A 26095-nucleotide genomic window follows, 5' to 3' on the forward strand; every position below is an offset into this window, starting at 1 on the left:
TGTCCATGTGGCTGTTGGACAGGTGGCGAAGAACATGACGTCCTGGAAACACATTTCAAAGTAAAAAAAAAAAAAAAAATCTGATACTAATTCCTTCTGACATTATGAAGAAAATAAAAACTGTAAAGTTGTGCTAAATAATAATTTTTTGGTACTTGAGCTGCCTGTTCCAATTTTCCAAATAAAGTTCGAATTTGAAACAAAATTGAAGATAAAGTCTCTGAAGTAGTTTCCTTTTGGTCCAGCTGAGGGCGCTCGACGCCCAACTTCATTTCAGCTCCCCCTCTGTGCCTGTCAGTGGATGTGATGCTAATGCTGTTAGCATTCCAGATAAGAGGTGATTCATGAATCGTTTGTGCTCGTGCTCGTGCTCGCTCACTGTTACACACTGCACCCACTCGACAGGGGACACAGAGAGATTCACCTAAAGTTCTCCACAGACTGTGCGCTAAACAGCAGGGCGTTAAACTTTAGTGAGGAATCACTGGCTTTGCTCACCTTGGGGTCTTGGCTGAGCATGTTGAACCACAGGACCGAGGCCCAGGCACTCTGCTGCTGGCTGGAGTTTGAGATGATAACAACTGGGAGAGATGAGGCCTGGGGGGAAAAAACAAAACAAAATCAATATTTCTGTGACTCATAACATCGACATAAATACGATCAAAAAAAAAAGGGAAACAACACCTGCAGGTTGACTGAGAAACCTTTCAGCTCAAACCGCGTGTGGAAGTTGATGATGTGCAGCTCTTCTGTGACACTGAGGGAAATCTGCATCCACACACACAACCAATATTATATATTTTTTATATTAATAATGTGAATATTTTACATTGTTTGTTTTTTTTAAATGTACCTTCCCGGTCCACTTACATCACTCATTGCTTTGCCGCCACTTCCAGACTTCTGCTCCTTGAGAGTCTACAGACCAACAACAAGACACAAATTCATCACAAACACTGCGTACCTCGGTAGAGGAATTGAAACTTTTGTTTGTTTTGAGCTGAACATTTTTAAATCCACCTGACTGTCCATAAATAAGACACATCCTGCTCATGATGGACATAAAAAGGTCCAGACATTGTGTTACTATAATATAATATATGCAATATATATTACATTACAGTGCATGACGTGTATTATAATCACAATATATAATTTTAATTAGGTTTTTTTCAATAATAATTTCTAACTAAATTTTTTTTGCCTGTAGTTACAAATACTTATTTTACTCACAAATACATTGTACAACATCGAGTATTTATGACAAAGACTTTAACTTTTTTTTAAATTCCTTGTCACTCACCAGATGTCTGAAGTCTGCCACCATGCCTCTGCTCTGGCTCTCTACCATGTTCAAGGCCTTGGTGTCGGTTCCCAGGACATTAAAGCGCCGATATCTGCAAAAACATCAGGTTCACATAAAAAAAAAAACAAAAAAACAAGTGTTAAATGTCAACACAGGCCATAGTCTGATATGAGAGTTAGAAAATGACAAAAAAACAAAAAACAAACTCACCCTTTAATCGGAGGAGTCTCCCTATTTTCAAGAGGACATTTAAAACATATTGTTATTCATTTCACATGAAATATATTTGCATGTAATAAGCGCAATATATATATATACACACACTCGATTGTGTAGGTGTGTGTGTGTGTGTGTGTGTAGCAGGGGTTGTTTTTGGAGGGGTTTGTACTGTAGGTACAGATTAGAACTCACCGTTCCATTGATACATTTACTTTCATGACATGGTTCAGTTCAGGAAACGTGACAAGAAGCCTGAGAGGAACGAGGTTTAGTTAAGGTTTCAGACTTGGATGTACAGTGTCCACATACAGTGTATGAGGAAATGATGTAAGAGACGAAGCTGCACTGACCTGGTCTTAACACAGAACTGGATGTTAGTGCGGAGAACCAGAGGCCCTTTACCCTGAGGCATGGAAGGTTGATTTTCAACCACAAAAGAACTTCAGGATAAAAAAAAAAAAAAAAAAAATGAGACGAAACAGAGAAAAACTGAAAGTAATTTTTCGGGCTTTTTTCTAAGTGAAACCTTTTCAGTAGTTCTTCCAAGAGAGAATCGGTTCTCTTCTGCAAAACGGGTTTCTGAGCTCTTATCGGATCATTTTCATAGGAAACCTTTTCCACCAGCTCGTCCAGCTTACTGAGAAACTCTCGCACTTGGAACAGACAAAGTGCCACACAGGTGAACCTGCACAACAGGAGGCAAAACGGAGAGAGTTCAATCCTTCTCATCCACAGGATCTCCCATTTACAAACATAACATTTGTAAATGCAACAACTTCCAGGGAGAACTGTCTCATGTCTGTGTAACTGTAAGACACTGCAGTGCAGCAGGCAGAGGTGGACGTTACCATTTCTCCAGGTGATCCAGGGAAACATCGCCCGGAGAACCGATGCAGGACTTCTGCTGCCTCCTCTGCCACTCCATCAGCTCCTTTTTCACCAGTATGTTGATAAGGTCCATGGCTTTATCCAGGAGTTTATTTATGTCAAGCAACGTATTCTATAAAAGGGAGAAATGTCATCAACGTCGGCCTGTTATCGAAGTCGTGAAGCTGTTATTCACACATGAGTCAACGCCGTACCTTCCTGCACTCGTTCAGTCTGTTGACGAGAACTTGAAGCATCTGGATCTGAGCTCTGTTCACGGCCTCGTCTACAACAGCTGTGGACAGTTTCTACAGTGAGGTTCACAGTTTCCATTCAAATAAACCACAACAAGGGAGAAGCTGCCACCGTGATCACTGACAACAGTCAAACCAAAACCTCCTCTGCTCACCTTCCATCTTGTGGGTTTGGTACTTAAAATCAAACTCATCCTGCTGCTCCTCCAGACATATCATCGTATGTTCCATGCACTGTGTAGCGAAAAGAGTTAAAAGGTGAACGACTGCGTCAACTTCAAACAGAACACAAGTTCAACTCCCGACCAGCTGCACCTGCACGTCACTCCTGAGACACGCCATTTTTCGTTCAAGGTCCTGCTGGCTGTTTGTCTCCATGATTTGTGGCTCAACGCACAAGTGCTGGACCTGAGACACATGACAAATACAGGCGTGGGAGTGAGTACTGATATTACAGCCAGCGTCTCACAGGAGACAGAGTGAAACATGTTAAGGTATCAGTCAAAACATTTGAACTGCCCGGTGGAAAGTCTTTCTGTTCCTTTTCCCACACACTGAGACACTTTTGAAAGTACAGAACAGGGAATCCCCTTCTTAATAATGCAAGAGAAGTTGATGGGACAGAAATGTTAAAAACTTACACAAAAAAAATTATAATAAATATTATTTATAAATAATATAACAATTGGTTAAAAAGCAGAAATTTTACAAAAGAAAAAAAAATAAACTACACAAAAGGTATTAACAGAAAAAACGATGAAATAAAGTGTAACCAATATGTGTGGTATATTATCAAATATTATATTATATTATATTATATTTGGATGAACTGCACGGTGTGACTTGTTTTTCCCATGATTATGTGGGAGAAAGGTACAGATGGTACAAAGGCAGGATTGAGGAGTAGCCCGACCCAAGGTCATTGCTATCTGACGTGATAGCACCGCAACAGGAAACACAGCTGAGACTGAAACTAGCTGAGCATCCATACTGTATGTTGCTCTGAAAGTCCATCTTGCAAGAATAACCTTTGTGAACATTATGTTCTCCATCAGACCTCCTGTTTATTGTTGCTCCAGTGTGTCCTAGGTCTTCCCCTAGGTCTCCTCCCAGAGGGACCGGACGCCTACCTCGGGAGGCGCTCGGGTCCTGTCCCGCTGGGTGGAATTTTTTCCTCTGGGAAAAAAATATTTGAAAAAAAATGTTTTCTATAAAATTTTCAAAAAACAAAATTTCTAGAAAAAATGGTTATTTTATTTTTCTAGAAATTAAATTAAAAAAACTTTCCAAAAATTTTTCAAAAAACTTGCCTGTCAATCTCTCGCTCCATCCTACCGTCACTCGTGAAACAAGACCCCAAGATACTTAAAAATTATTAAAATATTTTCCTTAAAAAAATGTCAAAAAACATTTTTCCTAAAAAATTTCAAAAATTTTTTTTTCTAAATTGCCTGTCAATCTCTCGCTCCATCCTACCGTCACTCGTGAAACAAGACCCCAAGATACTTAAAAATTATTAAAATATTTTTCCTTAAAAAGAATTTCCTAAAAAATGTCAAAATTTTTTTTTTCTAAAAACATGTCAAAAGAACATTATAACAGAAGTTAAAAGGGGCAAAAAGGACTAGAAGGAAAGTGCTCAGTATTTCCAGAATCTACAATATCAGTCAGAATGCAGTATGTCACGATACATCATGTACATCAGAAGTACCTGTTCAGCAAGTTCAGCACTCTGAAGGATTTCTTTTTCTTTCCCCAAAAACCAGAGGATTGTGCTGGCCAGGGCACAGGGGTCTTCCAGGTACCTCTGTCAGGGGAGGAACAGGAGGCAGCAGTGGTTTACAAAGATGTTAAAAAAAAAAAAAAAAAGTATAGATTACTACAAATGGTTTTGTTGCAGCACGTGCAGTAAGAAAAGACACAATTACTCTACTACTGCAAGAAAAAGAAAAGTATGGTTATGTATTTTCTTTGTTTATATTGAAGAATGAAACTTTTTTTTTTTTCATTTTTGCAACTTTGCAAAAATCAAAGAACAATTCTTTTGATGGCACTGTGGCTGTTTGTGCGTGTGTTCATTGTGGTTTCAATGTGTGACTTTGAAAACACCCTGTCTTAGGATAAATAGTGATTCACAATGTTGCTGTATTTCAAATTTAACCAAATTTAATAAATATTGTTTACAGTCATCAGTAAAATCGTTCAGAATTCTAGGTACTGAGAAACTGATAAAAGGTGAGGTAAGACTAGTTGTTGAACCAATGTGGTGAATTATTTTTTAAATCTTCTAAAGGTCATAATAGGCACTTCAAAAGCTTCCTTATTTTTATTATTATTAATAGCTTCGTAATGGTTTTGTGCAGCCAAATGTTCCTAATAAACAAACTCATAATAAAGCTGGCTTAAACTGACCTGAAAGTTCTGTTTATAACGCCGAATGTTGTGCTTCAGTAGCATCGCATCCCTCTGGACAAAACGACTGTGTTGGATGTCTAGATTTTCCAGCAGGACTTGTAACAGCACAACAGCCAAGTCGTGTTCCCGTGCCGCTCGCGGCCTAGAAAACAAACACAAAAACTGAATATGAATAATGAATCTTCTCTGAAGTGATTTTGCCGTACATTATAACGCTCCACAGCCATTGTGCAAACATTAAACATTGTGCTTTCTGACCACTTGTGTAATCTCCAAAGGTCAGGAGTGATGGACAAACAGGGTGTGTCTTTCTTGGTCTCTGCAGTAATAACTTCTCCATTCAACAAGTTCAACAACAAAAAGAAATAACTCCATTTCAATGGAAATGATTGTGAAAACAAAGTTCATGGTCAGTCTTTCAATGATAATTGACTTTTTTTCCTGTTTCAAAGGAATTCAAAGTATTTTGTGGTGAGATTATTTGCAGGAATAAAAACAAAAAAATTATTATCCTGTAGTTATCAGAAGTTTCTGACTGGTAATAGTAAGTTAGAAGTGGAAAGTAAACCCAGAAGTTGGTGGTAATAAAAAGACTGAACAAAGCAAACATAAAAAGATCTTTCTGTGTTTGTGTTTTGTTATATTTACAAGTTCAACAACAAAAAGAAATAACTTTGTTATATTTGGCAGACGTGCACAGTTTTCAACAATGTTTTTAAAGACATTTAATGGAGGTGTTTAGCTCCACAGCACGACAGTCAAATACACGCTTGTTTTTGTTGATCATCTTGTCATGGTTATGTGATTTAATTAAATGAAGCAATATTGTTGTGTGAGAACCCTTAACTCGTGCAACAGCACTCCCTACAGGACAGGAACTTAACACTTTCTGTAGATTTCACCTCTAAACTTTAACCAACCAGTCAGTCAGTCTATTAAAATACAAACAAAAAAAACAGGATTCTGGACAGAAAAATGACACGGCCTCACCACTCCTGGTTCTCCATCCATACTGACAGGTAGTGCCTGACATCCATGGGTAAATCGTCATTGTCGTAGAGCTCATGTAGCTGTTGTTGGTAAGCAGCAGGCAGCTGCATCACTCTCTCCCACTGAGACATCTGTGTGGTTGACCTAGAAAACAGACAGTTAAAACACTGTGTTTACAGCACAGGCTTGGACCAGCAGGTAAAGACGTGACTGGTTTATCCGGGTCATTAAGTCACAGCTGAGGAACAAAGTTCAGACTGTGAGAAAATAGGAACCCGAGTGACAAATGTGATTTTATATGTCTAAGATTTAGTGGGTAAATATGAAATACAGATAGATAGATAGTTAGTTATTTGATTAGCATGTTTTAATTAAGAAACGTACTCACAGTAATCCGCCGTAATTCAATGTACTCACCTTTATGCCGCTTAACAACTTAAATGCGCTCCAGTGAGGTGCTATATTCAAACTGGCCACTGATAACTACTGTTTTTTTAGGCGTACGGTTGTTGTGGATAATGACAAAAGACGAAAACAAAAACATCGAATATCAGCAAGCACGAGTGCGGATGTTATTTCCTTCATCTGCTTTGCCTTGCCTCGCCTTCTTTTATTATTTTTGGACGCCTGGTAGCCCCGCCTACTTCAAAAGTCTCCAGGCGCCATTTTGGCTCCAACACACGGACGTCTAAAGGGAAGGCAGAGCCATAATGACAGAACGGTTGCCTGTTGTTTCCTAAGTGAACTTTGCGGATGCGACTGATTGGTCTTTCCGGGAACAACGAACATACGCCATTAGTCTGCTTATGTGTCACTCTACAGTGAGGCGGAGTTATTTACACAATCGAAACTTAAGGAGCAGTTACGGTGAAAATGTTCAAGAAATGACGTTGTGAAAGTAATCAAAGCTGATTATGCACAGATAAACCACAAAATATATCGCGGCTGGAAAAATAACCTCACGATATCTCACCAAAACCCCCAAAATGTTTTTGGCTAAAATCACTTATAAAATATTTCCCCCTATCATTAATAAACGACAACAACGACAAATACAAATGGGTGGTAACCTGCGAAATATTTTTTTTTGTGTTATTTCTACAAATAAGACAAAACAGCAGCACCAATAACACAGAAAGAACATAGATTAAAAAAAGTGACTAATTTTTTAAGGTAACCACCGTATAATTTTAAGTGATTATTTGTTTGGATTATCTTTTTTTATTATACCGTAATCATTTATTTATATAAAAACTACTACGTGTATTTTTTTTATTAAACCAAACCTTAGTATGTCACCCTTTGATGGCCTATTTGTGCTGATAACCACCTTTTCACATGACGTCATCTGGGACTAGCTTCAGCTCCCCCTGTTAGTCTACGTCATTCCACCGCTGTGGACTGTTGTACATGCACGTAGACGATGATCACCGACCTAGTATTTTTCAGTGTTCAAAGAAGTTTGTCCAGTAGATGGCGATGAAGTTGATCGTGCCACATTCCTGACCAAAACCTCTATTGTCTGAGCATAACAACAAATGATAAATAGAGTCGCTGAGATTTCACTAACAGTGAGAGGCTTTGTACTGTCCTCAGCAGGTTCTTAGAACAACAACACGAAGGCTAGAGGCTAAAATAATAATAATAATAATAATAATAATAATAATAATAATAATAATAATAATGTTGTTGTTGTCAGTAAAATGCAATGACTGGTAAATTTAAAGAGCACAGGTTAATAATTTATTTCTTTAGCTGCATAGAAAGGCAGCAGCTAAGTAGACAAGTTAAATATTAAAATGATATTTGAAACCAAATCAGATTAGATGGGGACAAAGCTAAATACTATGTCATCCATGTTCTGGCAGTTTTATATTTTAACTGTGACTACAAACACAGAACTAACATTCAACAAGCCTCAAGTGTCACGTCAAAATGTCCAATGTCCAAACTGTAATAAAATAGCTGTTATTGGGAGTCGTCTGGAAAAACACGCTCTTCAACAGCTGCTCCTACACCTGCAATGGCTGATAATCAGTGTTTACACTGATATGTTTGAATAAAGCGAGCGCTTCTGTCGTCAGCGGGCGAGAAACACTGTTCAAAGTTGTGTTCAACTTTTTTTATTAATTTTTTTCCCCCGATATGCAGACTTAAAGTACAAATATGTGAAGGAAGTCAAGTGAAGGTTCAAGTCCAGTACCAAATGACAGATTTGTTGACTTTTTGGAAAATGCACCAACGTTTCTGGTGACAGGGCTTGAATTCTGTAGGCTGGATAGTTTTTCTCAGAAAAACCCAAACTTACCTAAAGTTACAGATTCAAAATAGAAACATAATATCAGATGTCATTAGAGTTATATAATTAGAAAAAAAAAACACAAAGAAAGTTGTTCACTTTTTATCAGCTGGTGAAGATTGTCAAAATGTTAGAACAATAAATCTATCCAAAACTTCACAGGTGAAATGAAGATAACCCGACCCTGGAGTTTACTGCATGATGATGTCACCATCATCCCAGCTGAACTGGTTCACCTTTATGTCATCATCCTCCCTCATGGAGGTCAGCATGTACCTGACCCCTGCCTTCACACCAGTTTTCACCCCCGCACCTAGAGCGTAACCCGCCACTCCTGCAGTTCCCCCCGTGGCCACCATGATCGCGTCTGTGCCCAGGTCCACAGCACTGAGGAGCGCTCTCTCCTTGGCTGTTTCGGTGCAGTTGAGCGCGGCGTAGTACACTGCTGTTCCCAGGTTGTAGAGGGTGCTGACCGCAGGGATCCACTCCACCACCTGATACACTCGCTTCTCCTCGCTGTTTATGCAGTTCTTCTGAAGACTGCGTCTCAACCTTTGACCTGAAGCGACCTCATTTACACTACACTGACGGATCCAACACTCGGACTCTGAGGAGGCAGACGGCAGGATACGACTCCCTTTCTGCTGCACTGCCTGGTACCTGTCTGCGGTGATCCCTCCACTCCTGGTCACACCAGCACACAGGACTCCTAGTCTCTCGCAGCTCTTTATCGCCTCCTCTCGTCCACCTGTGGGTCCGTCCACAGCTGTCCCCACCAGCGTCGTTCCATTCACTCTGGTCCAAGCGCCGCATCGTCCTTCAAGCACAGTGGTGTCTTCTCCTGCGTTCACCAGCTGCTGGATGTTGAACATCACAGCCTCTATGTGGCGCTCTTCTTGATTCCTTTTTGAAGGTGACGTCGGTGATGACGACACTCTCATCTGACGCTCCAGCTCACTTTTCAGCTCCATCAGGAGATCCTTTGTATCCGTCTCTCCCAGGAGATCGTACAGCTTCAGCACCAGGGTCTGTGCCTCCTCTGGACATCCTGCCCAAACCATCACGGGCACCAGAGAAAGACCCAGCAGCTCCTGAGGAAACGTGGAAGCCAAAGAGTCGTCCACTGCACTCGCAGACAAAAGTTCTCCACAGCTGATGTTCCCGTTGAGGTTAAGACGTTCTTGAATTTTGAGGTTTTCTTTAAGGTCTGAAATTAACTGTTCGGCAGACTGGACCAGTTGTTCTTCCAACGTTTGTTGTTGCCATACAGGAGCATCACTTTGAGAAGATAAGGAACTGGGCCTGGAACGGAGACCCAGCGACGCCTGCTGGTTCCGTTTGTCTGTTTCCTTCAGCCCAGTTTGAGCCTCACTGTTTTGAAGCAGATCTTTTCTTGGAGACGGTGGATCCAGGACTCTGCACAGAACTTGTTCCGTCAGCAGGAGCTGGATCGTGATGAGCCATTTCAACGTCATGAACCTCAGTCCACCTCTGCGAGAGCTCTTGTCTGCGGCCATCGCACCTGACATTGAAATGAACCGGTGTCAGAGACAGATGTTAGTGACCTTAGCTCCGGCTACGTCAGGTTAAAGTCTATGTTTTTATCCAAATAAGTCGATGCATTCGCTCTTTTAACAATGTTAGATATATATCTTTCCCTCCTTTCTACAATTAACAACAAAAATGCAATTTTACCAACAACTTCTAGAGTTTGATCTCGGGAGACTTTACCTCGTGAGAGTCCTGATCACAGAAACGAGTACGTTCACTACTTGTTCCTCCTATTTTCTCCCCCAAAAGAATCCACAGCGACCTTTGTTCCTCTTGCCTCCAATGAGAATCCATTTTCCAGCGGACGTCCCACAGCCCTCCCTCTGTCTCGTCTGTCTCTGTCTTTCAGCTGCCTCCTCTCTTTGGCCTCACGCTCCAACAGGGAGATCTGGGCTTGAATATTGATTCACGTGCAGAAAGTCCATGTGTTGTGGAGCAGTTTTGTTTTTCTGCCCTACTACCCAAAGCCCCCCACGTCACCCCTCCCCACGTACCCCCCCTCCTCCCCTCCACACATAAATGGTCTTGTTTTCAACCCAATTCATCATACAGCACCTCATTTTCAAACCACTTGTTCACAGAACGTCGTTTCACGAGGGGTTTAAATCATATCACAGGATAAGAAGAAGTTTGAAAGTTTAATTTTATGATTATAGTTTTACAGTAGACACATATATTAAAAATAAACACACAAACATACACAAGGGTACACAGCGATACAAAAAAATACAATTCAAAAATATATTTTTACAACAGAACTTCACCTGTGTATTTTTGTGCTTACTTTAATAACTTTATAATAATAGTATATTTACAATAGATTTATAAAAATAATAAACTTTATAATAATAAAATAACTGATAAACCCATCTAAATTCACAGTGATGTAGTCACTTGGTTTTCACTGAACGTAAAATGAACTCCAAACCAAAGTTTTGAAACTACTATATTGTCTACTGTCGTCTTACTTATCTAATCTTATATTTTTATTCTTATTTTTTTATTGTCTGCCTAGCTCCCGACAAGTAAAAAAATGTAATATAAACAAATAAAACTGCATCTCAACTGTGTCATTTCCACACGCTCCAGCTGCCGGACACACAGTTACCTGCAGTGTCAATATACAGTGAAGCTGGAGGATGTATTTACTCAAACAGAAAAAGACACTCGGTAAACACTGACTTAACAGTCTGAGAGACTGTCATGTTTCCTTCTCTGTCATCACAGTAAACAGCAAACAGCAGCACTGTCCCTTTATATATACTTACCTGGATACATACATATATACATATACAGTATATGTACTCACATATGTATATACATGTATATATACTTACATATATACATATATGTATATATGTATGTATACTTACCTAGATACATACAGTACATATATACATATACAGTATATGTACTCACATATATACATATACTGTATGTATATATGTATATAAACTAACATATATACATATATACATATATACTTACATATATACATATATGTATATATATTTACATAGATACATATATACATATATGTATATAGTTATATATATACAAATATATGTATATATATGTATATATTCACACACACATAAACATATACTGTATACAAATTTATATATATATATACATACTGTATATACAAGTATATGTATATACACACACACAAACATTAATATATATACATACATATATATGTATTTACTGTATATATATACATAAATATTACTGAGGTTTAAACTGTTGTCTTAAAATTAGAGGTTCTTCAGATGCATTCCAGTCTGAAGGTGCTTGTTCGTCTCGCCCCCCCCCCCGGAGGACAGCAGTGTCATCTATACAGTCACTCCAAAGGGACGGACACCAGTTCAAATAAAGCAGGAATTCCCCAGAGCTCAATCAAAACTCATCAGAATGTGCCGACACGGCAGCCCGACTCCTGCACACGCCTGAGTCTCCATTACACAGCAGAGCGTTGGAGGTGAGTCACCAGCTCTGTGGTGCTCCCCGAGCAATTACAGACGCCGCCCTGTGAGGCTTTTATTAATTAATAACACACGGCTGCACACGTGTCATTTTCCTGTTGTACAGATTCATGATACGGAGCAGAAATGTCATCCATGACCTGGATGAGTGAGCCCGGCAGTGGACCAGTGGACCAGTGGACCAGTGGTCTCACATTAGCCAGTTCCTCACGATCGCACCACCAAGTGCTGTTAAATGATTACAAAAAAAACAAACAAACCAGTAAATCACAGGGCACCTATGGACTCATCACAACGAGTCATGATTGCAATCAATATCAATTAATCGTGATTAATTGAGACAAAATCAATTAATCAATTTGACAAGAAAGATTTTTTTTCTACTTTCTGTCAATTACTGGACATTCAAACAGCTTTGGTGATGAAGCCGTTTGTCTTCATCAGCAGTAATCAGTCCACTGGAGTTTCACTCCCACTCCGTTTGACCCCCGTGTCAGAGCAGCTCCACTCAGTGACGCTGGTCTTAGCCAGTGTTAGCCAGTAATACCTCACCATCGTTGGAAGGTCTTTAAATTTTCAAAATTAAAAAAGTTCAAAAGTCTGAATGACCTTTGACCTGTTGTTTTGAAACACTGACAGATTATCTTTGAATGAAAAAAAAGTACAGGGATATGACTGGATTCTTTTTGGGAATGAAATAAACTGAAGTACATTTTTTCACCGTGTCCCACTGCAGCCCACCACCAAATGACCTACGGACCGGCATCGGCTCCCGGACCAGGGGTTGGATACCCCTGATTAAGGACACTGCTTAGGGTTTACCCAGCACATCCACGTGCGTTGGCCTCAGTGTGTTAATGCATCCTGATATAACTTTTTTTTAAAAAAAAGAAGCGTTGTTATCTCCTCAATACTTTCCAACACTTGAGGCGACTGATTCTCAGAAGATGACGTGGATGACGCGTCATCTGTCCCTGGAGAATGTTTTATTTATGTGAAGGTGTAAAACAGGACAAACAACTGCTGATGGACTCAAACCTGAAACCTGAGAGCAACAGCAGAAGAGCTCAGTCCCAGCAGGACTCACACCTTATCACCAGGCAGTTAGGGAGTAATTAATGTGAAAACGTTCAACATTCCACATACTTACAAAAAAACTATTTTAAACTGTGGAAAACAAGTTGAAACAGAGACAAGTTTTGATACACTGATACAAGTTGTTACCGTTGTGCGAGCTCCAGATTCCCTTCTGTTATGACCTTCATCTCTGGGAAGGCTGTCATCGGCCGATATTAGCATAATATGTATTATCGGTTTCTCCTTCGATAATGAAAATCCCATAACACAATATCCAAAAAAAAAAACAAAAAACAATAATTCCCTGAATGCGGGACCAATAAATTTCAACCTTAAATATGCTGCCTGGGTTTCGTCAAATGATGTGTGCCCTAAAAATTGTTTTTGGGGAATAACAGCTGTATATTAAAGTGAAAGTCACTAGATGGCAGTATTGGGGCTGATTTAATTAATCTCATACTCATCCAGTTTGTATTTTTGTACAGATAAATAAATATTACCTGGCCTATATCGGTATCGTTTGACATCAAAATCGGAAAGTGTTTGGACAATATCGGCAAAAAGTTAATATCTGACATCATTGACTGAAACAAATTAAACTGCAGCTGTGATTTGTCAACAAACCCCAGTGAGGTTCCAACGTCCAGTCTCACAAAATCAAACTGCTGCTCAGGCCTCAGTCGTGCTGTAATGAATGTCAGTTTACAGGTCAGTAAATGGATGGAGTTCAAACAGAGGAGATGGAAAATCCAACAGAAGTTATTGGACGACAGCGTCCGGTCATATGAAAGTTAATTCTACCTCAGCCAAACACAGAGACAGAACCGGCAGAACCGTGGTTTTAATCCAAATATTCCATTCTGAGCTCACAGTAACGGCTGACTTAATATTTCCAATACTTTTTGTATTTAAATGTTTAATTTATCACATTTACATTAATCCAATACTTTTTGTATTTAAATGTTTAACACATTTATCACATTTACATTAACGCAGAAACAGGTGAGAGATCTACTCCCTCCACTGATCCACCGAATCAACACGTAGTTATCAAGGATCCTCCCTCCACTGATCCACCGAATCAACACTTAGTTATCAAGGATCCAGTGTGTGGTGAGAGATCTACTTGTGTGCGTGTGTGTGCATGTGTGCGTGTGGTGGGTGGAGCTCCAGTTAGAAGTATAAATATGAAGACAGAGGCTGCGCTGAGATCAGGATTGGCATCACAGAAGAAAGATCAGGACCACAGAGACCACAGAGACTATCAAGACCTCCAGGACCACAGAGACCTCCAGGACCACAGAGACCTCCAGGACCACAGAGACCTCCAGGACCACCGAGTGCTGACAACTGGTGAGATCTGATGCTTTTTTTTTGTTTGAAGATTCCTGACAGGTGAAATGGCAGCTGTGATTCACGTCGGGCTGAACAGAGGTTCAGAATCAGCAGCGGTGAAGAACTGATGATGATTTGGTCTTTAGCTGTGTTTAGAACAATACACTGATGTAACGTTCAACAACATCGTCCTGCCAGCAGTTGGTGCTCTTGTCTAAAGTGTCCCGGGTGTTCCCCGTCCTCACCCACCTTCACCTGATGAATGCTGGGTAATTCAGATTATTCCAGATATTTCTTCAGTAATAAACAGTTGACACAACATTATACAACACGTCTAGGATCAAATCCGACTTATGTCGGGGTGAATGTTTGTGTGATAATGTTCAGTGAAATCTAAACTTTAATCATTCTTCTCATGACTTTTGGTCACGTTCATCAGGAACTGTTTTTGATGGAGGCTGCCATGTTTGATCATCACATGTAATATCTTTCTTGTTGTAGTGTTATAGTGGCTAACATGTAGCTACCATGTTGTATGTTTTGCTGAGGCACGATGGCGAGGAATCCGGGCTGCCACCGTCCACCTCCGGTGATGGCTCTGGTCGTTCTTCTCTGTTTTCCTGTGAGATGTTTGTGTAGAGCGAGCACATACCCGTCCGTGTCAGAGGTACAGACCCGTCCTCCACTCCAACAGTCGCCGTAGCCTCCGGTCTCATCCACGTCACGTCTGCTCTTTCAGGACCTGACGCCGTGCTGTGGAGGGAAAGACGTGGAGTTGAAGAGATTTGACGACTACGATTATGACAGATTCGTCAGTCTGATGGGAAGAAGAAGTGCTGCTCAATCCGACGGTGAGTCTTTTCGGCCAATCAGGGCCCCTAAAACATCGACGCCCCCTAACGAACCCTAGACTAAGACTAAGATTATCTGTTACAGATCATAGACTGGACGCAGGGACCAGAACAAGTGAGTTGGATCTTTGACTGTGTGGTTCAGTCTTGGTTGGTAAATAACAGAACTCTGTTGGTGTGATGCAGGACACATGGACCACATCCTGGCTGATGTGTTGTGGGGGAGGACAAGTGAGTGACCGTGGATGAGCACAGATGTGTCTGGACTCAACAGGGATATGAATATATATATATACATAAGAATAAACTGAAATCATGGCATATACATATTTACACATGTACATATATGAATATAAAAAGACATAAATACACATATACATTACATACACACACACAGTTGACCCTCGCTGTACAGCGTTTCAGCTGCCGCGTCCTCAGTGCATGGTGGGTTTTTAATATTTTAAATGTATTCTTGGATTTTTTTTGCTCTAACATATTTTAAATGTATTCTTGGATTTTTTGCTCTAACGTGGATTTTTGAGGTATATAAAAAAATTTTCATTCCAATATTTTCATGATAAAATATGGATTTTCTAGCCTAAGAAGAAAAACAAACCAACAAAATTTTCTAGCCTAAGAAGAAAAAAAAACATCATACAATAGTAAAAAAATAATTGTACATTTTCCACTTTTTTGACGTGATATTTTACACCCTACGATGCGTCCTAAAGGGTTCATAAAGGGTTAGTATATATGTAGACAATATATTATAATATATATATCATAACATAACATATATTATAATATAATATAAAATAACCATCGCGTCTCTACTCCGCGGTTTTTCACCTATCGCAAGCGGTCTTGGTACCTAACACCGCTGTAATTCTGTTTATATTAAATACGTTTACACACACACACACACATACTGTATATATGTATAAATGAACTTGTTTTTTTTTGTTAATTGATCTGTATAATACCAACTTTTCTGGTATTTTGGTGTGTCACCTTGAAGACGTGTGAAACGGAGGAGTTAAAAAAAAAGTAAAAAAAAAAAAAAAAAAAGAAAAAAAAGAAAAAGAATTATACAAATATAATAAAACATATTGATATAAAATGCATCTACATCACAGCTGCACTTCTGTGATGTCACTGCACAGAAGCAGGATAGAAAAATGTTTTGACTTTAATTTTCTTATCTCCCGACCAAACAGGAAAGACTCTGTTGAGGGGAAACAAAGGTAGGGAAATATATCTTCCTTCTTCCACCTACATCCTCCTGATGGTTTCACGTTTATCTCTATCATATTTCATACTTTTTTTTCTCTTTTGCTCAGGTTTTTATGGCGATGATCTCAGCGCTCTGACTGGATCTGACTGACAACAAAACAGACTTTTGTTCTGAATATATTTAATTATTTATTTAGAGTGAATAAATAATTTCTCAGGAAATACAAAACCCCTACTGTACATGAGTGATGTGTGTGTGTGTAAATGACAGTTCACCTTGTTGACCAAGGTCAAACACTGTACTAAGCCCTCATATAATAAGTCAGACGACCTCTGACCCCGGCCAGTGCATCTGGACGCTGAGAAAAACATGCTAAACGTTGAGCGTTTTTTAAGCTTGAGCTGCTTCGGTGAAAGGAAAACTCTGGAATTATCAGATCAAATTATTGGCTACAACAGTGAGCATGTCATTCTGCCCATGAGTTTAATTATTATTAATTTTTTCAAATCTTCAAAGTTCTGCTTAATTCTCGAGGTCAACTAAAACAATAAAAAAAGTTAACGATCTTCACCTGAGAATCACAGGAGTTTCAAACTCAAACTCACCCTCGACGAGGTCGGACGTCTCAGTCATTTCTCAGATCTCACTGATGGACAAGAGACAGGACAGGTTTTAAAAATGTGTATGTGTGTATTTATTCATTCATAGTGATTTCATTTGTCATTCACAGAAACCCCGACCCACTGTCCACGTGGGCTTTATCTCTTACAGTATAACAATCAAGTAAACACAGACTGAAGTGTTCAAACAAATACATAAAAAACTGTACACTTTATCTTTACATCCAGTCACAGGTTGGTCGTGATTGTCAGGGCTGGATGTCAGGACGAGTCGACCGCTTAGAATAAAGAGGCAGCTTATTCGTCTGGGCCTCCAAATACAGTATGACTGTGATCCAAACCCGTCACCCTCTCCAACCTGAAGGTCTGTCCTACAACTTCAAAATGTCGGCACTGAACTTTTAAAGACACGTTTTGTTTTAGCCTGGGTGATTCCTCTGAACATATAAAAAGAACAGAGAGCTGGTACTTTACTCTGCCGACGGACGTGTCGCCAAGAGTGAGCTTTAAAAAGTACAAGTGGTTTAAAAACATCGTCATTATAACACTCTAAAAAAACCAACACTTCAGATTCCTGAAGCCTTTAACTGCTTTTGGTAATTACTGCATCTCCCATAAATACACTGCTAAATATAAAAGACCGACCTTTATAGATCCACAACACAGCTGTCAATACATTTGGATTAAAAAGAGGGAAAAACAAAACAAACAAAATTATATGTGAAGGATACGATTAGATGGACCTGCCAGGACCAGCCTCCTCAGAAGAACGTCACAGTGCAAAGTCATCAGCCGTCGGCTCATACAATCTCAGTTTAATAAGGCTAAATATAAAAGAAGAAAGGAGGAGGAAGAGGAGGAGGAGGAGGAGGAGCAGGAGGAATAAACTGTGTATCAAGGGCTTGTGTAAGGAACATTAAACAAAGACGATGGGTGGAGAATTACCTGGAGGTGTTTGAATGACAAACATGTTGCCTCTTTGATAACCAACCCTCGCCTGAACAGGATGCAGTGTGGGTAAACTCGCACGACTGTTTGGTTGTGTCCAGAGACGACACTCTTCTCCTTCACTATAACCTGACTTATGGATGGAGGATTCTGAATACAACAAGTCTGTCTCTCATCCACCTGAAAATGCATCTCATCACTCTGGACTAGACAAGGTCAGGTTACCAGTCTCTACTGCATTAACTAGTCAAACACTGTACCAGCGCAAGTCTGAAAGGTTTTCAGGTGTAATTCACTCCTTTTGGTTTCTATTCAGGGCAGTGGTTGTCAAAGTGAGGGCATAAATGCACCGGGACGCAGCAAACCATTAAAAACATATATATTATTATTTGTTTAATTGCTGCCATGGTTACTGATTAGTATTGGTGTTTCCTTTGGTCAGTGAGAACAGCAGCTTTTGAACTTAATTTCTAAAAAAAAAAAAAAAAAAAAAATTAAGTTCAAAAGTCTTTAAAGCAAAAGCTGTGAAAGTCTTGAGGCCACATGCTAACAACGAACCATAGAATAAATTCACTTTGGTCATAGAGATGAAACGGAGTGCTGAGTAACCCAAAGAACACAGTCCTCCCAGGGCAATAACGTAAAAAGAAATACATATACACATGTATTTTTTTTTTTTACTTTTTTTTCTGATTTTTTTCTTTTTTTTTTTTTTACTTTTTTTCTGATTTTTTTAATCAAAGAAAGATTTCTATTGTTATCACAACCATGACCTTCCATCACTCTGTCACAGGAAGATCAGTGTGATGTTTACTTTTAAAAATATGAGGGAAAAAAATTTAAACTTTTAATATATCAAATTCTGGATATTAGTTACACTAAAGTGTAATAATAATAGTAATAAAACAAATGTATAAAGTTTGGTATTTAGAAGACGAAATAACAACAGCATCGATGATATCCAGCCACCCCAGAATAAATACTCGTCTCTTATTTAATAAGTTACCCCACGGCTCGTCCACCTGAGAACCCCACTGACGTGGGTCTCAGCAGCAGGCACGTTGTTCTTTATGTGGATGAAGACCACGTAAAGGAAACTGTGTACCGGGTCTTGGAGATACTGCAGTAGTTTTCAAATAAAAAAACTAAACACATTTTAACCTGTCAACGTTTTAAAAACAAAACCTCGATGCCAAAAATTATTAAACCAAAAAATTAAAAAAAAATAAACATCTGACAAAGGTGGAGTGTTCAGGGTTATGAGCCAAAGCTAACATTAATTAGCTTTGGCTAATTAAAGAGAGACAAACATCAACCCTAATGTTTGTCCACTAATGAAGGGTTCTCCTCCCTCTCGTCTGTCCTGGACTCATCGTCCAAATCTGTTAGACCGTTGACCTGAGCGTCCCCGTCTTCGTGACCTTCTGCTGCGTCAAACTGCTCCGTTCTGTAGGTGAGAGGGGTGGGGGCCCGGTAACGGTATGTGTAGCCAAAGGCACGTAGGTGGTAGGAGTAGTACTCCAATAAATACATGTGCAAACCATCTACGTAGTGGAAGGACACCGACAAGTCTGAGCAGCAGTTTGGGCCCTGGGGGGGGGAAAGAAGAAAGAAAATTATTTCCTGGGAGAAATGAGATTTTAGAAGCAGCAGTTTGGGCCCTTTTACAAAAAAAATAAAACAAAAAAAAAGGCAAACAGCCAAATGAATACTGTTTGAAAATGTTTAAAGAAAACAATCAATTAAGTACTTTGAACGCAGCTTCATAGATTAAACCTGCCTACATATATTTACCCTCCTTAAATAAACACAGATGGCATTTATGAAAAAGACGAGCTGGAGTCACAGCGGTTCTTATCAGACGTTTGATCATCAACCTGATGTCAACATTTTTTCTGTTTGCCGACTGTGAAATCATTCATTCAACCTTCTTCCTCTTCCATTCAGCTGTATGGTGTATGACTGTGGCTCACTTGCCTCTGTGATGGGGTAGTAGCAGTAGCTCCAATACCAGAAGCTCTTGGGGAACTTGGATGTGAGGTGTTGCTCAGGGACAAAAGGGTGAAATGTCTCCCTCTGCTGAGTGTCCCGGGAGTCGCCGGCCACCACCCCTACTTTCTCCAAACACTGGCCCATGGCCAGGTCCTCCACTGAGGTAGTGTGAGTGCACTGTTTGCTTTTAAATCCTTCTACGAATCGCCGTAAGGCCTCTTTGCTCAGCACGTACCCGGCTCCTCCGCTCATGTAGCCCTGCTTGACGTAGGGCCTGAATCTCCGGCCAAAGTAAATGGGCTCGTCGGCGGTGTGGTTGGCAAGAATCCAACGCAGGTTGTCCACGTTGACGTAGGTGTCGTCGTCCGCCTTGAAGAACCAATCGGCCTCGTGTCCGTGCTGCTGGTAGACATAATGGAAGGCACGGATGGTTTTCCAGTACAGCTGGTCCCGGCCTTCTGACGTGTTTAAACCCACGGTGGGGAAGTCGGCGTCGTCCACGGAGCTGGTGAAGACCACGACGTTGCAGTGACGACTCCACGTGGACTTGACGTGTTGAGCCTTGGTCTTCAGGTTCTGCGGCGCCGTCATCACCCAGCAGAGAATACGTACCTTTTTGTACAGCTCGTCAGCCAGTCGGCTGTCCTCACCTGGTGAAGAGTACACGGTACACGTCAACGTTTACACTGGAACTTTTTACTTGCAGTACAAAAACTCACATGTCAGATCAGTATCAGCTCATCTTCTTCTTTTTCCTGCCAGACATTTTCATGTTTGTGCATTTATATATTCAGAATCTAAGTTTTCTTACACAGGTCCCTTATCTTCAATGACAATAATCTTAACACCTCAGTGTGCCTCTGACCTTACTGACCTCTGACCTTACTGACCTTACTTGAATAAACAATTGCAGGTGAGAGAAGTACAAATCAGACTCTTTCTTTATAAATAAAATACAGGTACTGTAGGGGAAACTGCTGACATTTTCCCCTTAATTTGAAAGTAAAACGTCAACACAGCCTGAATTCTCCTGCTGGTTGAACCAGGAAGTCGTCAGACTGTTCACATCTCTAAGAATGTCTGTAACATTAGAGTCCATACTAGTCCAGCGTCAAATATTGTTACACATTCACTCCGATTTAACTGTCACAGCAGAGTTAGCCTGCGCTAATTTATACCAACGGATTGAAACACAGTGACTCGGTGTATCTGTGACGTCTGTTGGTATCTTGGGATCAGGTTCTACGACAAACAAACAAACAAACAAACAAACAAACAAACCCAAGAGAAACCTCCCCACTTTTTTATAATATGCCTGTCACAAACACAGCTGATGTTTGAGTATAAAGTATTTGTCAACAAAGCTAACTGTGGTTCGTACTGCACAGTACACGTTGTACTGTTTTTTTTTTTTTAAGTTTTACTGCACAGTACACGTTGTACTCACATGTTGTACTCACTCCATCTCTGAGAAGACCAGACAGGGATGAAACTTTATGAATTAGATCATTGGTACTCCATGAACTGTAGGTGCAGAACACTGTTGTTGTTGTTGTGGTCCTCATTACCATAAGACCAGGTTAGGTTAACACTGAGGTGATTCTTCGGGTCTGTACGTTTGTGTGGACGGATAGATGCAGCACAGACATGAAGAAATACCAGTTGAGCGGAAGATTTAGTCTTAAAAAGTCTCTTGTTTTCCTTCTCTCTGTCTGTCTGTCTGTCTCCACACCTTCACCTTAATCACCCCCTATTCACAGAAACACAATCTCTCAATCCCAGCATGCATTTCTTCACTAAGGAAAGTCGTGTTTCCAGGTCACAAGACAAGATTAGAGAAAGACATTTCCTGAGTAGGTGTGACATACTGCGATTGTATCGTATCTATCTGACAATAGTAACGTATACTCCAGGTGAACGATCGAAAAAGGAAGAACAATAGCTTCTTATCAGGACGAAGAACTGGTGCAGCATGTTTTGTGTTCGGAGAGAAACATTACACTGTTGTCTTACATCTGTCTTGGATACAGCAGAGTGGGACCATTATGTCACGTCACCTCAAAGTTTTACTAAGTATTGTATCACTTACACCTGTCTCCCTCCTCAACGTTTAAGGATAAGTGCAAATATATCTTGATGTTTCTGGCCACGTGTGATGAGTCAACAGCTGCCAGAGTAACTCGAGGGACTTTGTTTGCACTGTCAAAAGTCTTTATGTACAAAGTATTACGAAGTCTCACTGAAAGTGCAAAGTCAACGGCTTGTATTTAACTTGCTGTGCAGAGGTCATCTGTTAAAGGACAGGATTTAAAGTACGTGAACAAAAGTATGACACATTTACGTCAACATATTTCAGGTTAAATATTTTTATATAGACCAGGGCATTAAAAAAACCCCTCCTAGTTTTAGAGCCTGTTTTGTTAACATTATCTAGTGGTGTTTTTTTAGATGGGCGTACCTGCTCAGAAAGGTTCTCCCATCAAAGAAAACAGCGTTACAAGTTCCAGGTTTCAGCTCTTTTAACCTGAACAGCAGGTTTTAAGGTTTTCAGCTTTCAGTTAGTTTAGACAACCAGACCGTCAGAGAAATCTCTGAGTCAAAAGTGAATCTCAAACACTGGTCTTGTGACAGGAAGAAGACGATGTCCACAAGACTGTGTGCATCTGTGCAGTTCAAAAGGTCAAAGAAACCAACATGACAGCTTTCAACTATATCACATCTGAGAGCTTCCGTTCAGTCCTGGGTTCTGACTTATTTACTTTGCTCTCTGGAAAGCACAACCTTGTGGATAATCATTAAACAAACCCTGGGTCACACGTTCAAGTCCTGAGTGTTTAAGTCTGTTCCAAATAATGTGACAGAACATGGAGAGGAGGTGAGGAAGGTGACAACATGGTGTCTCAACAATCATGAGTTCCACCGATGACAAACCATGTCTCCTGGTTCGACAGTCGACCAAGGTGACATGAAAACATTCCTGGTTCGACAGTCGACCAAGGTGACGTGAAAACATAATCCCAAGAATTCCCTTCACCACAGTACAATCCAACAGTAACATTACTTCGACTACAGCTAACGTCCTATGGATTCACATTTGCACCGGGTGAAGACTGCACTTTTGAACAGTCAATAAATTACAGCTTCTTGGTGTTGAAAATAAATTCTCACTGATGCCTGTTTCTGTTGCAGTTCTCCCTGTTGGGCCGTCCCAACCCATGGTGTGGGTTCACACCCAAATTTCCAGAACAGGACAACAAATGTCAGAAAAGATTCATGGCTGGATTTTTTCCCCTCACATTTGGTCTGGGTGGTGTTCAGAAAGTCACAGGCATAAAAATGCTTCAGAAAACACCCAACTGAACACTGCCTCAGTGTTTGACATTGGGACATTAGAGAATCATGGTTGAATCGTACACACGTGACTCATAATTACCATCTGCTTTTCTGTACACTGTAAACATCACGAGACCAAAATCAACTATTTTCAATTGACATTGATCAAAACCTCTGACTGTGGCTTCAACGCCACAACAATGAGAAGAAGGAGAAAGAGAATGTAGCTCTGGTTACAGGCTGAACAACAAACAGACACTTCTGTTTTTAATACTGATAGATGAAGAAAAAGCTTCGAGACGAATGTGTTTTTACAAAAGTAACGCCAACCAGGACAGAAGGGAAATGACAGGTGGGAAACAGAAGAGTCCAGAACAGGGGTGTCCACGGTTTGTTGGCACGGGAGCTACTTTTCAAACGACCAGAACAAAGTGATCTATTCTTAGAACCAATCGGTGGTGGTTTGGTCTGGATGACAGTTCATGTCCAGTTTTTTACTCTGACCAAACCAAAAGCCCAACAAGGAAAAAAGGCTCATGACATGGATTTATATCTTTATATGTATGTGTTTGTACTTTAGCCCGACTTGCACACCTTCATTCTGTAGCTCATTAAAAAAAAGGTGGTTTTGTTTTATTGTGGCTACACTATAAAGACAGTAACTTTCTGAACTTTCTCAGTGCCAGTCTTTTACAAACACACAGATCAAATGCTGAGCTGGAGTGTAACTGTTTACAGTGCAACAGTCACGCAACACCCACCGCTCCAAAGACTTACAATTTTATTGTAAAGGTTGGAAGTGAAAGCCTGTTTTTGCTTCTCTGTGTTCGGGTGCTTTTGTTATGCATTGTGTTGTTGAGCAACAATTGCCACCTCATATGGTAGAAGGAACTTTCTTCTCCTGCAGGAAGCATGCAGCGAAACATGAAACGAATCATTTTACCTTCTGGATGTTTGTGTTCTCTAATGTGCAAAAAAAAAACAACAACAACAAAAAACCCACCATTTTATAACCTGATTACTCCCAGAAGGTGTGTGAACCCTTGTGAACTTCACCCTCATTGGCATGTCAGACGTGCATTACGTGTATGTGTATTACAACATCTGCAATTTGCTACAGTAATTTACAAAGTATGAGAGCACACTGCTGAGGAGATCCGGTAAGAGGAAGTTAATGCTGTCATGTTCAGCAGTCTTTCCTCAGAGACCACAAAAACACCATGTACTGCTGTCAACCTGAGGCTTACCTTTGTGGTGAGGGTGTTTCAGGTTGAAAAGTGCAGATCTCTCTTTCTTCCATATCTCACTCTCTTCCTGAAGCTGGTGATGCTCGTCGTGGGAGCTCGTGGCTACGGGGTTCGACAAGGTCTTGTCAAAGCGCACCTGTCGTAGAAACACGTGCAAAGTACAGGTTCCGACCACGAAGCCCGCATAGAAGAACAGTCTGGATAGAGAGGTCTTCATGCTGGATCAGGCGGCGGTTTCACCCCGACTGGACTAACTGGGCAGGCGCTGAAGAACAGGGGGAACGGAGGAGAAACGGCGGTGACATGGGCGCAGATGTCACTCCGAAGTGTCAGTTAAGAGCCGTTCGACGTCACAAGTGTCACCGTGCGGTCACTCCCACTTCAAGGTGTGGTTGGATTTACCAGCTGCGTTGCTGACATCATCACTAATCCTTCACCCCCAGCTCCTCCATGAATGTTTAAAAAAAAAATGTAATCACCTTTTTTTTAATGTCTCTGCCCTTTTGGTTTAAATATATAAACCTATAAACTTAGCCTTGCTAGCCTGGCCTAAAATGAACAGAAAAAACAAAACAATGCAACGATAAGGGAATAATGGTGTCAGTCTCCTGTGCAATTATATTTTCTGGTCGTCATTATTGCTCAGCCATTGTTGAGAGTCTGGTCCGTCCGTTGTTTTCTAGACGCCTGCTAACGTTAACTCCGTTGCTAAGTTAGCGAAGGTCTCCTCTACGTCGTAACCGCAGAGCTAACGGAACACAAAAGTTAGCCGACGCTCGGATAAAACCCCCGCTACGTTACTTCTCATAAAAAAACGGTGCGACCGTAACACAGACTACGACAAAGTGACAGTAAAAAGCCAGGATAGAGAACAAAAAAACGCGAAGAATAACGTCTAACTTGCGTGGATTGAAGCTCGTCCGCACAAACGGGATATTTGTGGTCAAACTGTTTCAAAATAAAAGCACAGCTTTTCCTCAGACACGTGTGCAGTTCCAGTGAAGATGTGTCACACGTCGTTTCACTGGAAAACGTGGAAAAAAATATACAAAATATCGGTAAAATGAAAGAAAAGACGAAATGAAAGAAAAACCCCACAATAGGTAAACATTCTCTAAAAAAATAAATTAAAAAAAAGACATGTTTAATGGACTATTTACAGTAACCTCGCCCTGTGTGCTGACAATCAACAACATTTTACTGTAGAACTGACTATGTTTATTAACACCAGTCAATGTTTTAATCAGGCGTGGTCACACCTGCTTAAATGTTGTTTTATGTGTACAGGATAAATAAATCTGTCTCTAGAGCAGTGTAAACTAAACCTATTTAAGACAGAGGTAGTTTTTTTTTAATTGGATGTTCTACAAATTTATATTATTTATGACTACAAAGTTGTTTGAGACCAGTTTATCTATTTATTTTGGTGGCAGAGTTGTTTTAGGTAATCCTTGTGTCTTATAATCAGTGTCTTGATTCATGATTGTATGCAGTGCATAATAAATCGTATAATTGAACCGTCGGCTGCTGAAACTGTATTTAACCCTGGCTTTTGTTTAATGTGCTTCTTGT

The 26095-nt window shown here is 40.3% G+C and overlaps 4 protein-coding genes and 1 long non-coding RNA gene across 8 annotated transcripts in view; 2 read left to right on the forward strand and 3 right to left on the reverse strand.

Moving 5' to 3' along the window:
- stat2 (signal transducer and activator of transcription 2) overlaps positions 1-6657 on the reverse strand; it is a 10497-nt gene extending 3840 nt beyond the window's left edge. Inside the window, exons 1-17 of the mRNA XM_025060050.1 lie at positions 6469-6657; positions 6052-6195; positions 5059-5203; positions 4358-4453; positions 2962-3054; positions 2802-2880; positions 2608-2687; positions 2374-2525; positions 2052-2210; positions 1876-1965; positions 1718-1777; positions 1517-1537; positions 1304-1397; positions 871-918; positions 685-768; positions 499-597; positions 7-42 (exon numbers count right to left, since the gene is read on the reverse strand). Coding sequence (XP_024915818.1) covers positions 7-42; positions 499-597; positions 685-768; positions 871-918; positions 1304-1397; positions 1517-1537; positions 1718-1777; positions 1876-1965; positions 2052-2210; positions 2374-2525; positions 2608-2687; positions 2802-2880; positions 2962-3054; positions 4358-4453; positions 5059-5203; positions 6052-6182 — 1467 coding nt within the window. The 5' untranslated portion in view covers positions 6183-6195; positions 6469-6657. The remainder of the gene's footprint in view (positions 1-6; positions 43-498; positions 598-684; positions 769-870; positions 919-1303; positions 1398-1516; positions 1538-1717; positions 1778-1875; positions 1966-2051; positions 2211-2373; positions 2526-2607; positions 2688-2801; positions 2881-2961; positions 3055-4357; positions 4454-5058; positions 5204-6051; positions 6196-6468) is intronic.
- Positions 6658-8158: 1501 nt separating this feature from the next.
- Positions 8159-10230, reverse strand: apof (apolipoprotein F). 3 transcript variants are annotated; one of them, XM_008320002.3, is made up of 2 exons: positions 10082-10230; positions 8159-9872 (listed from the first exon to the last, which is right to left on the reverse strand). In XM_008320002.3, the coding sequence occupies exon 2, from the start codon at positions 9865-9867 to the stop codon at positions 8542-8544; it is 1326 nt and encodes a 441-aa protein (XP_008318224.1). In that variant the 5' UTR covers positions 9868-9872; positions 10082-10230; the 3' UTR covers positions 8159-8541. The 3 variants fall into 3 exon arrangements, with proteins under 3 accessions (XP_008318224.1, XP_008318225.1, XP_024915743.1); XM_008320003.3 differs by having other exon boundaries at positions 10046-10145; XM_025059975.1 differs by lacking the exon at positions 10082-10230 and having other exon boundaries at positions 8159-9585; positions 9619-10036.
- Positions 10231-14102: 3872 nt separating this feature from the next.
- LOC112487717 (uncharacterized) lies at positions 14103-16793 on the forward strand. Of its 2 annotated transcripts, XM_025059956.1 has the most exons (7): positions 14103-14316; positions 14847-14965; positions 15038-15149; positions 15235-15264; positions 15336-15380; positions 16367-16393; positions 16490-16793. In XM_025059956.1, exons 1-7 carry the CDS (start codon positions 14151-14153, stop codon positions 16531-16533), a joined length of 543 nt encoding a protein of 180 aa, XP_024915724.1. In that variant the 5' UTR covers positions 14103-14150; the 3' UTR covers positions 16534-16793. The 2 variants fall into 2 exon arrangements, with proteins under 2 accessions (XP_024915724.1, XP_024915722.1); XM_025059954.1 differs by having other exon boundaries at positions 16367-16793.
- A 1869-nt stretch (positions 16794-18662) lies between these two features.
- On the reverse strand, positions 18663-25603 carry c1galt1lb (core 1 synthase, glycoprotein-N-acetylgalactosamine 3-beta-galactosyltransferase 1, like b). Its single transcript, XM_008320001.3, has 3 exons — positions 24524-25603; positions 19929-20593; positions 18663-19541 (listed from the first exon to the last, which is right to left on the reverse strand). Exons 1-3 carry the CDS (start codon positions 24738-24740, stop codon positions 19269-19271), a joined length of 1155 nt encoding a protein of 384 aa, XP_008318223.1. The 5' UTR covers positions 24741-25603; the 3' UTR covers positions 18663-19268.
- LOC112487718 (uncharacterized) lies at positions 21398-24264 on the forward strand. Its single transcript, XR_003051065.1, has 2 exons — positions 21398-22903; positions 22942-24264. It is a non-coding gene; the product is annotated as an uncharacterized LOC112487718 (long non-coding RNA).
- Positions 25604-26095: the final 492 nt, after the last annotated feature.

Source organism: Cynoglossus semilaevis, chromosome 11 (genome assembly GCF_000523025.1).
Source record: "Cynoglossus semilaevis isolate Cse_v1.0 chromosome 11, Cse_v1.0, whole genome shotgun sequence".
Taxonomy (NCBI): Eukaryota; Metazoa; Chordata; class Actinopteri; order Pleuronectiformes; family Cynoglossidae; genus Cynoglossus; species Cynoglossus semilaevis.

Excerpts from the sequence above, each read along its gene's own strand:
- apof (XM_008320002.3), bottom strand. The coding sequence starts at position 9,867 with ATGGCCGCAGACAAGAGCTCTCGCAGAGGTGGACTGAGGTTCATGACG.
- LOC112487717 (XM_025059954.1), top strand. The coding sequence starts at position 14,151 with ATGAAGACAGAGGCTGCGCTGAGATCAGGATTGGCATCACAGAAGAAA. Across the intron at positions 15,150-15,234 it reads AAGTGCTGCTCAATCCGACG|ATCATAGACTGGACGCAGGG; the intron begins GTGAGTCTTTTC and ends TATCTGTTACAG. Across the intron at positions 15,381-16,366 it reads TGTGTTGTGGGGGAGGACAA|GAAAGACTCTGTTGAGGGGA; the intron begins GTGAGTGACCGT and ends CCGACCAAACAG.
- c1galt1lb (XM_008320001.3), bottom strand. The coding sequence starts at position 24,740 with ATGAAGACCTCTCTATCCAGACTGTTCTTCTATGCGGGCTTCGTGGTC. Across the intron at positions 20,594-24,523 it reads GAAACACCCTCACCACAAAG|GTGAGGACAGCCGACTGGCT; the intron begins GTAAGCCTCAGG and ends ACTCTTCACCAG. Across the intron at positions 19,542-19,928 it reads GCTACTACCCCATCACAGAG|GGCCCAAACTGCTGCTCAGA; the intron begins GCAAGTGAGCCA and ends TCCCCCCCCCAG.